Source organism: Calonectris borealis, chromosome 4 (assembly GCF_964195595.1).
Source record: "Calonectris borealis chromosome 4, bCalBor7.hap1.2, whole genome shotgun sequence".
Classification (NCBI taxonomy): Eukaryota; Metazoa; Chordata; class Aves; order Procellariiformes; family Procellariidae; genus Calonectris; species Calonectris borealis.
In genome coordinates this window covers 4,510,346-4,525,080 of record NC_134315.1, presented here as the reverse complement: position 1 = coordinate 4,525,080, position 14,735 = coordinate 4,510,346, and the positions used below count along the sequence as shown (strand labels likewise).

Here is a 14,735-nt window from a genome sequence, read left to right as displayed (position 1 = left end):
TAAACTTTAATGAATTAAGACTGACATGACCTCAATTTTAATGTTGGAGTAACAGAGGCCTAGAAAGACTAAATATTATATGAACATATAAAATCAGTGATAAAGGCAAATAACTTTACTTCCAGGCCTGTGACTTAACCACTAGCCGTTCCTTCCTACTAAGATAATAGCAAAGAAAGGAGCAACTATAATTTATAGAATTCTCCTGTATATTTTAATTCTTTATTAGACTGAAACATTTGAATTTACATGTGGAAAAAACAGTGTTTCTTGATTAGGCATCCAGTACTTTGAAAGGCAAAGACAGAAAAAAAGTGAAAAATCCAGAGAAAAAAAGATCTGAAATTTAGAATTTATTAGAAATTTCAATTATTAAAAAATATTATATGAGACACCAAGAAAATAATTACTATTTAATATATTTCTTAGAGGTTGAGTGAGCTAATGCTGGATTAACTTACATTTTCTTATGTCAACTGACAAGGATGTCAAGAGGGATGTGGAAGACACAATACCTCTGGCTGAACTGGTGGGCTTGGAAGTTGTCAGCCCTCCTGACCCCAAGGAAACGGGACTGTTGATATAATAATCTCAGGCAAAACATTTAAACTTGTGACTAAATTCCACTGCAACTTAACAGTGGAATTTTAAACGTATATAGGATGTACTAGAGCCTGAGAAGCAAAAAAGGATGAAGAATGTTAAAAAGCACCACCACCACCACCACAAACACAGTTGTGAAGACAATCGTTTCTGTTTTAATTGTAAATCTCGTCATTCTATATTTTAAAACTCCCCAAAACTTAGGTCACATGACAATTTACTATCATTATAAACAAAGTTATATTTACTACTATATACAGGTATCATCGTTTTCTGAAAATATATTGGTTTCAATCTTTTTTACAAACTGCTTCATAGCAGCTGAAGATAAATGCACAAGAATTATCTTGAATACTTCTTGAAAAGCCAGACATCATACAAAAATGTAAACCAGCAGTTTAAATACATTGTAGTGTATTTAACAGAAAGATAACAGAAAGAACTTTGACACTGCATATGTGTGAACAAAATTGCGTGTCAATTCTATTGACACCTTTCATCAATATTATTTCACCTCCGCTTTCCTTGTACTTAATTTCTCACAGGTCTCCTAAGTATTTTATGAGCCTACCCATATTGGCATATACCTACATACATTTAAAAAAAAATGCAAGCCTTTTATATTTGTCTCTTTCAGATGGGATTTGGAGCAAATTTTTTCTTTTCAGTTCACAGAATTTTGAGGAGGGAAGTGGAAGTTGTCTTTCCCATTTCTATGTTAGTGACCAATACAAAAAAACAACACCCCAAAAAAATATTGCTCTTGGGAAAGCATTTCAGAGAAAAAAAAACAAAAGTGAGAAAGCCTTTGAAAAGGTAAACCATCCTGTCTCTTAAACCAGCTCTGTGTGTGTGCAACTTAAAACCATAAAAAATAAAAAAAATATGGCCTTTGTCACTTAGTCTAACCCTCTTCTCCAAAACTGGATCAGTTGTACCTCTATCATTCCTCTTACCTACTCTTTAAAAACATCTAGTGACCGAGATTACATGATCTTCTTCGGCAATATATTCACGTAATATTACCTGAATTAGAAGAAGTATTTTAGAATGCCACACTATATATTACTTTTTAAAGCTTGATTCCTGTGGACAGAGCTGAAAAATCATACCAATCCCTGGTTTGCTTTCTGTTTGGCTCCTCTACTAATTTCCAATAAGAAAAGAGGTTGTGGGATGTAAAATACAGAAAAATCTGAAAAAATTGTCAGCAGCAACTGAGAACCAAATGGTTCAGATAACAGTCCCTGTCACAGTATCCAAAGTAACACCAACAGGAATATAAAGTGGAATAGACAGGATAAACATGGAAGTAGTAAGACGGAGCTCCTTCATGTTTTATCAGATCTACATGAGATCTACAATATTACCCAAAATCTGTTCTGAAACATTAAGGTCTATAGAGTTTTTTACCCACATAAATGGAATAACATACCTGTCGCCCCTGCACCTTTCATCTATATGATTTGGAAAGTTAAGTTGGAAAGCCTGTTTAGCTTCATGACCCACCATCTACCGAGATGTCTGGACAGGAAAAAGTATTGGACAAGTCTACATACATTAGCCTGTCGCAATGTTTGCAGGGAAGTTCACCTTCACTCCTCAAGGTACAGAAATACTAAATGCATGGTTTCAAGTAATGAGCATGTCTAGATTTAAACAGTTCCTTAAAAATGCAGTTTATTTAATAATGGAATAAAAATGAAGTGATAGTAAGGAAGAGAATTCAGTGAGGCATTGGAATGTAAAGTGATTTAGACCCTTTTTTTCGACCCTTCAGGTCAATCACTGGGCTTCGTTAATTGCATAGAGATATAAGAGAAAGTAAGAAAATAAGTCCTCACATGCAGGCACTTGGTTGGATTTACTGGCAGTCTAGAAAATTTCCTCCCTAACTTGAAGGGAAATATCTTGTCAGAAACATCACTCAACCTATATAGCAATTCAGCCTTAGATTCCAAAAACCTCATATGCTTTATTTATATTTTAACAAGAAATACAAAACTTTTCTTATGACATATTGTGGTCTGGCTTTAAAGACAAAGAGCCTATAGGAGGCACCTATAAATGTTTTCCAGTGGATACCACCAGGGAAAAACTATCAGCACCGTGGTTCCGAAACAGCATTTCCTGACATAAATTTTAATTCAGTAAATTTAAAAATCTACTGGTCCAAACAGATGAAACACCACAGGGCTGTGTAAATTTACAACTACCAGAACCTGAAGTCAAGACAAATTGTTAGCATATTTGTCATTTCCAAGCCATAAAGTCCTACTTCCTCACAGGGCTTTTCTATTTGTTTCTGATAGAAAACAGTGTGGTTCTTTGGATTTGCTAGGGAAAAAACAAAACAAACACTGAACATAGACTTGCAAAGCCAGAAAATACAGGAATGAATAAATGAATCAAAACTTACTTGTGCAATTGTAAGCAGTGCAGCATTTCTGTAAAACTATCAAAAGATACTGGGCATCCCCTACGAGGCCCTGAAGTTATCATCAAAAAAGAAGAGTCAGAAGGTTCCTTAAAAGGTGGCTCAAGTTACATTGTAGGTAGCATACTTAGGCAGTGATTTATGTACAGTCATGAGAAGTCGAGGCACTTAGGAGGGACGCATAAATGCAAAGAAACCTAGACTGACTGCGAAGCAATGCTGTGACGCAGCATAAAACATCTGCCCATTCCTCCAATAAAAACTACTGTGTTTCTACTTGTTTCTTCCAAGTTAGGAAAGACAAAACTGCTCATATAGCCTCTAAAAGAGCACAGTGAATAGTAAAATAGCTTATCTCCAGTTTGAAATAGTAGGAAGCTTTAAACAAGCCATTGTCCTCTAAAAAATATTCAGAAAGCTAGGAACTCAACAACGATATCAATGGAAAAATTGTCCTGCTGAGCTGGTCACGCCTAAATCAGTTGATCCTGATGACCCAGCCGTCAATCTCTTGTCACTCATCCATGATTATTCATCTCAGGACAGCTACGGACATTTCTCAGTCTCATAACTGTAATTTACTGCTCACTGCCACCCAGATTAACCTTATGCAAGTCAGCACCAGAACTGAAACGTACACAAGAATTATTACTTTTCTCTTAAATATGAATTCAGTGGGAGCTGTTAAATATGGAAGTTGACAGTATCTTGAGAGTTTATAGATTTTCATTTGCTATCATGTTTTTCATTCTCCAATCAAGCACAATAACTTCAGCTGTCCATTAAGGACATTTAATTTTCATGTACTGCAGCACTATAATTTTACTTTGAGCGATTCAAATTTTTCACTGATATATTTGTGAAGAAAATCTGCCTGTAGACATATGTTTTCTTGTTCATTCTTATATTTTGCATTTTCAAGATATGATATTTTCTTCTCTGCAGGAATTAGAGCCTATAGCATTTCGGTTATAGTGAACAGATATCAGGAATGGGTAGTAACTTTAGAGAACAAGATGACAAAGAGCAAACACTAAGCAATGTTATTCCTAGGGTAATATCAGTAAAATATCAACAAAAAAAAAGCCTAGCCTGCAGTGCTGTAGTCCTCACGTCTGTATGTTAAATCATCACTAGTAATACAAGGACTTCCTAAAGGAGTGTTCATTCCACTTGGATACATAGAAATATTCCCTGTCCCAAAACCCAATTACAATAAAAACAAACCCCAAGCTCTTCTGAAATGTTGGCAGTGGCTGGGAGCAGGAGCACTGGGTGAGAGGAAAAGGAAGGCATGAGAATGAAGGTTGGCTTAATAATGAGCCCAAAGGTTTAAGAAGATAACCTTGTATTTGAACCAGATAGGAAATGTCTTTTCAAATGCGGACTTGAATTACTTGAAGCCAGTATTCAAGTGATTACAGGGTTCTTTAATGGTCATGGCTTACTCACTTGTCAACTGCTTTCCGAATTTCTCTTTGATACACCCCAGCAACCCAAAATTCAGTCTTTCTCCGCTTGGCACAGAAACCGATGATGTCAGAGGGAATTCAAAGCATCCTTTTTTAAGCATATTTTTCTAAAGATATAATCTTCTTCCTTTCTTATCCTAATCGGACATCAACACAGCAGCACCCTGATGCTTCCTAGAAAGTGTGCCCAGAGTTGGGTTATATGAGTTTGGCAGTGTGCTTCATATCCAGGAGTCTGAGTTTAAGAGCTGAAACTCCCAGGTTTCTAGGATTTTTGCTCCCTGACAGCCTGCAATACAAATCATGAAGGATCCAGGAGACTAAACCAGCAGGAAACTAGACCACAATCAGAACTAACCATCCGTTAAATAATTTGTTCATTTAGACAAATGGAAAACAATTGTATTAAGAGCTTCCATGGAGCTGTATTTAGTTCTTCTCTGTAGGATAGAAGTCTAGAAAAGTAATTTTATTTTGAAATAAATGATGGCATTTATCACACATACATAAGAATCTGAAAAAAACCCTAGCAATTTTCTGTGAGAGATGGAAAAAAAAGTCATATGACCCAGCAGACTGAGATTCCTCCTGCCCCCGCTTCCCAGAATAAAAGATTTTAAAGTTCAGCTGAGTTCAGCATAGAAATAATAGATACCATGCTCGGAAAATATTTTGACAGAACTACCGGTAAGACAAATTAAACTAATACATATTACCAGATACACAAATAATAATGAAACAGTTTATATCTCATCTCCATAGAAGTTCTTGCAGAATGCTTAAACACGCTGAGACTCCAGTCAATGCAATATATTATACACATGCATAATTATTCATAGAACTGGTAAAGATCCTAGGGACTAATTTACCTGCAGCAATAATAATTCAAAAACCTCCCATGACAATAATTGCTCAAATAACCTCTGAATTGGGACCAGAACATCTGAATATTTGTGAAGACAGCTTGGGGGGGGGGGGGGGGGGGGGGGGGGGGAAATCTTATTTAACATGTAGGAAATGCAACAAACCAACAGTTATCTGAGGAGAAGGAAGGAGGAACCAAAACACACCTCTCCAACCATGTCTTTTCATAGTCCTCTAAATACATTTCTGTCACTTTTCCTAAAACCTTTATAACAGAAAATAATACAACTCCAAAACTAGCATTATTTTTACTCATCTGCGTTGACATCTGCCCTCTCCTCCTCTTTACAGAATTTCTTTTCATATTTTTCTTTGGTTGCCAACATTTTGAAAGCAGGTATCTGCAATCTTTTTAAGCTCATATCTTTATGCCTCACATCTTGAATCTTTGTTTCACCAACCCCTCCTCACCAAATGATAAGATGACCTGTGGCATCTGTCCATCTAGTTTTCTGAATTGCAAAACAGTTTTAACTTACTTTGGCAAAACTCTGGATAATACACAGAGAGATTTTACCCCTGGCGTATAACTAATTGTAAGAACATCATTATCTACTTGTTAGTCTGTGATGGATCCATAAAAACTGGGTAGATGAACAGGGAAAACAACGTTGTTATGTGTGTTAAATTTTCCCTTCCCATATAGCAGAGCATATTGATCCACTAAAGTCTGGTAAAGCAACTGGTGACAAAACAGATCTCAGGTGAGGGAATATACCAGGAGATGTGATGGATGTAGTTAAAAAGCCCCGCAGGAGCACAGAAAAGAAGATACATGCCTCTCTACAGGGAACTTTCTTAGAAAGAGGTGGGCACAGGGGGGTGTTCTGCAGGTGGAGGAGGTTTTCTTATACTACTTAAAAGGCAGAAGTTCCTACATTATTCAGTTGGAAGCTATTTCCTTTTCCAAAAAATTCGAAAAACATACCACGGTAACCATAAAAGCAGATGCTCACACCATTATGTGTTTAAGTAAACATGATGAAACTATATTAGCCACCTTCAGCGTGGTCATAAATGCCTACAGTCATTTAAAACTCTCCTTCCTCTGTAAATGTGGTCAGAAATAAAATAAGAATGTTTCTGGTCCAAGGGCAAATCGCATTGTTACCAAAAACCTGTGTACTTAAAAAGAGGTACCATGATAAAATAGGAAGCCACAATACATCAGTTCTCAAAGTTTTTTTGAAAGACCTTTAACAATTTCACCTAACAGTAATAGTTCTACAAAGCAAGATTCTGTAGGAAGCAATCCAGCAAGTCCTCTTCCACCACAGTCTCATCAGCAGTTATTTAATGCTCTCTTTATAATTTCTATCCTGTAACACAACAGCATGGACTTTGCTTTCATTCACAGAACCTTTCAACTGCCACTTCATAAAAGCCAAAAAGCAAATAATACATGCTTTTAAATTCTGCACCATCAGAAACAGCTATTCCTTCAGCTGACTCTATTCTATGGAATAATACCTCAAAAAATGTCATAGTTAATTTTGAGCTGTACGATAAAATGACTAAAGGACTGAAGTTTATGCTGCTGATACTGCATTGTATCACTCTACCAACTAACTGTAACAGTACCAATGAAAATAAGTGTTAAAGGTTCATCCTTGAAGAGTCTCTTCAACGTTATTTTGATGATTCTAGCAAAATAGGATCAAAATGTGCCACCTAATACTCTGGTAGCAATGACAGACAAGAAACAGCAAAGTATAGGATGCTCAGTTTGATATCTGTTTGCAAACATTTCCGTTTTGAAAAAGGTTGTTGATTTTGCTTAGGACTTTTTCACACATCCTCCAAAGGACACGGTGGTAGTACTTATGAATTTTACACAATGTTAGGCAGAAAGAATTTTCTGGGATAAGTTACACAGAACAAAGATTATGCACTACAGGTTAACACCGTGTTGAACAATTTAACACCTCTTGAAACCCTACGCAGATAGCTGTATTTAAGTTACTGCAGATATGTTTCTTTGCGTGAACAGTAATAGTACTAAACTCACTACTTTCACAGCAACTGAGTATTTAACAGCTCCAACAGCAAGGGAAATCCTTCAATAGTTTAACCGACACAGCAAACAGACAACCTCACATGAGTATCTACAGGTAACATCCTAATAAACAAACACAGTAACGACCATCGCACAGTGGAAATCACGTTGAAAATTAACTGTATTCACTTGCATTAAGAAAATAATTCTAAGGCCATTTCCCACTTATGTTGCTTGCCCCTAGTTTTCATTAAAAAAAGTATGTTACCTCAGAAGGAATATTTGTTGGCTATTTATTACATAAGAAGAAACTTTAATGCTAAAGCTGCAGGGAGCACAGATTTCCCTCGCGGGTAAAAAAACATTCCCGTGAACTTCTAATTGTACCAAACTTCCGTCAAACGTGTTCAATATATTAAAAAGTCAAATAATTCAAACAGCATTAGCTTTACTCCTGGTATAAAGACGCGTTGCTGTTTTTGTTAATTATTGAAGTCATAGCATTAGTCTCAGAAAGGTTTAATCATCTACCGACAAAGAAGCCAGCAGTAAGAGCGCAGAACTTACGTTATTCATATACTCGCTGAGCAGATCCTGCAGGGCCTGCCGCACGGCATTGCACTCGGCTACGATTCGCTCCCGGCGGTCGTCTCGCGTGCACGAAGAGTCTGCCATCAGCGCTGCTCCGCTGATGATGCTCTCCAGCCTTTCTTCAAGAGATGGTCTGAAGCGGGCCTCACTGAAAGTCATTGGGTCTAAAATGATTTTGTTCTAAAAAACAAAATACGAGGGGGAAAATTAGGAGCGTGCGTGGGTCTTCTGGATGTCTTAAATGTCTCTGCTTTCATCGGCTTCACAGTGTTGTTAGTCTTTCGTATCAATAAATTATCTGCCAAATTCCTGAAAAATCAAAATTACAGAAAAATCTGGTAGCCCTGAAATCCCAATATATAAATAAAATAAAAAATTATTATCTCTAAAAAGAATTCACAACATATAGTTATAAAACACTACTGTCAAAAGCAGCACAACTGCTTCAAATATGTATTTGGGAAGCACATAGTATAAAACAAAAAACTGTAGCAAGCGTGCAATATGTGTATGTCCCTCTTTACCTCTATATATAATACGTACACATTTCATCTTGAAGTAAACTAATATTATTCTTTCCTGAATCTTCTGAAAATTTCTTGGATATTCAGGAAATTATATGAAAGTTGCAAGTTATTTATGACTGAAGAGAAAGTGGAATATTCTCTGTTAACTAATTCCGTCACTCTGATTATTTTTATTAGTAGACTACACTGCTGAAATGCTACTAGATTACCTCAGTATTAAATGAAAAAAAAATTGAGGAAAGATTCATTAACACTGCAAGAAAACCATTATTAGATAATCACACTTAGACAAAAATACGCAATATTTCTGATTCCCATTCTGCAGCGCATCTTTTAAAAGCCTTTTTCTAAAGGCTTTTGCAAGCTTTTTTGTGTTTGTTTTTAAATCAGGAAAAAGTGCTGGATTACTTAAGTAAAAAGAGAGCACTACAAGAAGAGAGTCTAAAAACGTCTTTAATTTGTCAAATAGCCTACTGGTTAGCAAATATCTTTATTCCACTAGAAAAAAATTTGATTTTCAAAGACTGTTTTCTATTAAAGACATTTTAATTCTTAAATTATGATCACTGTTAAACACTTGTGTACTTTATATATCAAACTTATTACCAAATATCAAATAGGGCTAAAACACATAGATTCTATCCCTATCAGTGTACAACCTTATGTAATATTATGAGTTTTGAGTCACTGCTAGATTATATTCTGACTTGCTTTTCTCTTGTTGTAGTTCAAGGTAACAAATACAAAAGCAATAATCACCTGCTCCCACTTACAGGCACATTAACAACACCGTGTAATTCAGTAACCTTTTGCTGCAGTCATGCAAAGAAGGTTCATAATTGCATATTGTCTAAAAATGCTCTGTAAGCTGTGCACTTCTTATTTGAGCTTTAAAAGAAAATAAATCATGAAATAGGAATGAAAAAGTTAAAAGTATTCTGTTTTTCTAATAATCACACCTATTTTAAAGCACATAGGATTTTTGCTAATGAACCATTTTAATTTTCACAATATTTTGATAACTTTATGATTAGTCTACTTCCTTTAATATCCAAGAGCAATCAACAAGCAGAAGGCAAATGATACAGTTAATTTGAAAAAATACAACACAGTGTATTAAAATGTAAATCAGGATTTAGGGACATGATACATAACCAACATCTGCCTTTAATGTTGAAAACTGTATCTGTTTATTACGAATCAGAACATGCACAAATGAACTTATTCTAGGCTAAATTCTGATTCTAAGTGAAGATGTTTTCTTTAATTCAGTAGGACAAGGCTTTTACAAAAGATCTGCTTATTTCTCAATAAAACTTCCAATTAACTCCACACACAAAAACCATAATTCTCATTACTATACAGAGAAAGAGGATCAAGCCCTGAGAAATCTATAACTTAACTGAATGCATAGCAGTTAAACAGTAACAAACATGAGGATGTCAGGAAATTTATGAAGATTCATTATTTAATAAAAAGGACAAATAGATGAATTTCAACCAGATAGCATATTGTTCCAGCTCCAGGAACTGCTGACTTAGCAGAAATAAACGCAGCATTACCCAGAATGTGAAATAATGTCTCACATGATCTTCTGGGGTCTATGTTTCACAGCAGTAAGCAGAGCAGTTTTACAAGCATCTAAATTAGAAATTACTTCTCTAAGAGTTAGGCCTATGCATATTTATGTAGCTGTGCTTTTCAGTCAAATGATAATACTTATAGTCAACTATATAAGTTCATCTTCACAACAGCATATTTAATTTAGTAGTAGCAGGACTGAAATTGCATCAAATGAACTATCTTAGCAATTTATGCCATTAGTAAGAAAAATTTATAAAAAAAAATAGCTTCATGTTTCAGATTATTTTCAGTGTTTCCTTATTCAAATCTGGTTGTGTTTTTAAATTACCATAAAATGGTCATGTTAATAGTCATGTGGTGTAATTTTCTTTTCAAATGATGATAAAAATGGTGATTAACAAAGACAGGAAGTACTCTCTACTAGAGACTAGAGGATTTCCATTAGCCAACATACGTTCTACTTGTAGCAAACCTCTTTCTCAATCCAAACTCAATCAAAGCAACATTCATACAGCAGTAATGCAATTTTCATGTTTCAGTTATAGCAACACAACCAGTCCTTCCAGAAATGCCTCCTCCTTATAGACATAGGTGTCAGGTTCTCTACCTACACAGCAAATTTCAAACAGCAGATCTTATACCTCTCAGTGAGTCATGAATCACATTTTTCTTCTTAGAGGTTTTTGAAGACCCTGCACTCAGTTTTCTATGAGACCCAAGGACCCACGAAGAATGTATTCCTGGAATATTTCCATCCTTGTCGAGCCCTGAGGACGAACAATCTGCAGATCAAATATCTCCAATATCTCTGATCACTGAAACCCAACTCACTATTTTCACAAGCAGTTATGTCATACTCCATGAATAAATCTAGGAAATTCTGTACAGGCTACATGCAAATACCATTTACATTTTAAATAGTAAAGTGTGTATCATTGAGGGTGTATAATTAATCCAAGCCAGCTTTCCTCACTGTAAAACATAGAGAAGGAATGTATTTGTGGTTTTTTTCCTAAATAAAAAGAGATCTTTATGACCATCAAACCTTAGCTCATGAAGAATAAAAGCCACTGAGTTGCACTCAGAATTTTTTCATTCATATCCCACAAAACTTTTTTTTTTATAATTAATTTCTAGGCTTAAGAAGTCAGTTAAATATTTGTTTGGGATATTCTGTTAATGACAATTCAGAATCACAGAATAATGTCAGTTGGAATGGACTTCTTGAGTTTATCTGCTTTAAACGCTCCCTTAAAACAACTTTGACATCAGATCAGGTTGCTCAAGGTTTCATCCAGTCAAGATGAGATCTCCATCCTTGGAGATTTTCCAAATCTCTCTGCCCCCTGTTTCAGTGTTTTATCACCTTCATGGTGTGTTGTGGGTGGTTTTTCTTTTTTCTCTCCAATATCCAAACAGAATTTTCCTTCAATCAGCTTGTGCCAGTTGCCTCTCATCCCAATACCGTGAACCTCAAAGTAGACTCTAGCTCCATTTTCTGTACACCATCCTACTAGGCAGTTGAAGACACCAACAAGATCCCTCCTCAAAGCCCCTTATTCTGCAGTCCGAAAAATTCCCAGCTCTGCCAGCCCCTCCCGATTTGTCATGTCCTGCAGCCCCCTCATCATCTTGCGGTCTCTGCTGGATCTGCTCAAGTATGTTAAAGTCTTCCTTACGTTGGAAAGCCCCAAACTGGATCTGGAAGGCCTGATGCAGTTTCATACGTGCCAAATATAAGGACAAAAATCACTCTCCTTTGCCTCACTGCCTACAGTCTTACTAGCGCAGCCTCGCAGGTGGCTGATCTGCCTGGCTGTAAGGGTGCACTGCTGACTCAGGTTGAACTTGCTGTCCACCAGGAGCATTAAATGCTTTTCTTGCCCTACTGCTTTCTTAACCCTAATGTCACACAAAATGACCAGAACTAATTTTTGGGCCTGTCTTAATTCACTTTTATAATAAGAAACACTGCTGGGAAAGAAAACCTTAGAGATTCTAAGGAAAGAAACAGAACAACTACGCTTTGTTTAAAATATAATAAATAATGATGTAGTTACTTTCTGACAAGTGGTTATAAATAAATGATATTTTAGATGTTTATTTTAAACATTAAATGTTTCTCAAACATCTCACAAGGACAACAGGTTTTTGAGCTTTGGGAGAAAGAGAACGGGGATGAGAACCTGCTACATGACAGCTCTTGACATTCAGTTGCCAGAGAGACGCTATTTTTTGCTTATGAAAGGTTTTACTCCTTTTCAAAGCAAGCCTGGTATCTAAATGTAACTTCAGACTATGTTATTGACACGTACAAAGTTCTTATGCATATATTAACATTATGTTAAAAAGGAAACGATATCTTCTTGGAAGGAAGGAAAAAATAGTTGCCAGGAAATCTGGCTAAATAAATTTCTTCAAAAGTCTCAAGTTCCCATCACTTCTTGATAGCTCGTTAATGAACGATGAATGTAAATGAATTGGAACATTTTACATTTCTAATTAGTTAACTAATATTAGAGCCATAAATCAATGACTGACACCATAATTCAGGCCTTATAATAAAGTGTTTCAAGACTCTTTACAACTGTAGACAGATTAGTGTAAACTGTATCTTAGCTATGAACGTACATCATTTTTGGCTTCAAGTTGCTGAAACAAAGTCCAAGAAAATTAATTTAAATATAATTGGAGACTTACTTGAAAACTGTTAAACTTGTGATAATATCTTCTTTAAGCATATTATAGTTAACTATTTTCTCTAGTACTCTCCATTTTATTTAAATTATATAAAGGTGTGTTTATAGAGTGGTTGCAATGTTTTCCTAAAGAATAAAAACTTTCAGAAAATAGACCTCTTCATATTAATTAGTACTATAAGCCATCTTTATCTTGCTCGAACAGGAATAAACTATCACAAACACTAACAAACGACAGGGCATCACTTCTGAAATTTAAAATATCAGACAAATTATTCATACTTCAACTAAAAATATTGAAAATAACTACATACCCTACATAAATGCACTGTATTATCAGAGAGCACAAAAACATTGAAACTTGGTGAAATTTATCTGGATTAGAATATCTTTTTCAACAATACCAACAAAACCAGTTTTAGTTAGAAATATAAAGTAAAACAAAACCAAAACACTAAATTAAATTACTTTTTCAAAACAATTTTACAACTCCAAAAGAACTATGATTACTGTATCATTGTCTGCGTTTTCCAAATTAAGCGTGTGCTCTTGCAAAAACTTACTTATTATGCGCATTGCTTTATTGCTCATGAAAAATCTGCTCATCTACTGGTTTCCGTAAGTAGAAAGTCTTAAGGAAATTTCAGCAGCTTCTTCAGAACCACAGCTTTTTAAACACATATGTAACGTTAATGATTTGGAAGGCTGAAGAGAGGGAGTAAGTTCCAATTCTGAAAAAGCTGAAAATCAGCCAACATAAAATGTATCCAAATTCATTCCTAAGTCAATGGATAGACTCATAAACTTTGATGGCGCTCAGCATTTTGGCAAGCTTGAAAAAAAGCACACGGAAAGCATTATTTCTTCAAAGTTCTAAATAGCATTCATGAAATCACAGCATCTTAGAGCTGGTAACAAAGAGATTCTTAAATTATAGCTCAGCTATAACGCGCAATGAAAATTCAGAGAGGAAAAGGCTTAGATAACATTTTTTGGAGGAAAAAAAACAAACAACAAAACACATCAACAAACAGGTCTACACCGTTTTCCTGTTTATACAGTTGTGTGTGAATGTGTGTAACGGGGAAGGTCAGATTCTTACCTTCACACAGATACTTCTTTCTAGAATTCCCCACTCAATTACTTCCCATTCAACCACTGACTGAGAGAACAAGAAGGAATTCAGTATTTCCTTGTGCTTCTTTAATTTTTCTATTGTGTAAAAGGATGACAAAAGTGGTGGCCTTTATTGGGCCCTTTAAACAATTTAGTGTGCTCTGTTCTTTAAAACACACAAAAATCCCAATTAAACAGAAGTTATTTCCTCTTGCAATTGAGTAAAAGTGAATTTTAAAAGAAACTATCAAATCATATAAAAGAAGTCCAATATCAGCTTGTTCTGTTCTAATAGGAAACAACCTTATTATTTAAGAAAAGGAACATTTTAAAAGCACCGATGAGAAAAAAAAAAAAACAAAAACAAAACAAAACACAAAAACCCCCAAACTGAAACTAAAAAAACAACAAACACTTCATGCTCTTCTACAGGGCTGTGGAAGGAAGGAAAGTTGAATTGATTTTTCAGACTCATACTCTCAAAGACAGGAAAGGCATCTTTGAGGGCATAATAATACAGTTGTGAATCTAATATCAGACGCTATAAGGGAAAAAACCCACCAGATTGAAAAGTTTGAAAAGTATTCGTACAAGACGATGTAGTAGCATAAAACTCATAAAGCAGCAGCTGCAATCATATCGCTGCCTAGCTGGAGCTCTGCAGGTGGAAGAATTACCCTAAATAGAACAGAAATATCTTTCAAGTAAGAAACTTCTGCATAACAGTTTTACAAAAATTTACATCTAAGACAATCCCAGTAAACTCAAGTGATATATTATGTACCA

At 35.3% G+C, this 14,735-nt stretch overlaps 1 protein-coding gene across 2 annotated transcripts in view; it reads right to left on the bottom strand.

The window, feature by feature from the left end:
- CTNNA2 (catenin alpha 2) overlaps window positions 1-14,735 on the bottom strand; it is a 527,667-nt gene that overhangs the window by 358,649 nt on the left and 154,283 nt on the right. For both annotated transcript variants that reach the window (XM_075148429.1, XM_075148430.1), the window contains exon 7: window positions 8,000-8,203. In XM_075148429.1, the coding sequence (XP_075004530.1) occupies window positions 8,000-8,203 (204 nt within the window). The remainder of the gene's footprint in view (window positions 1-7,999; window positions 8,204-14,735) is intronic.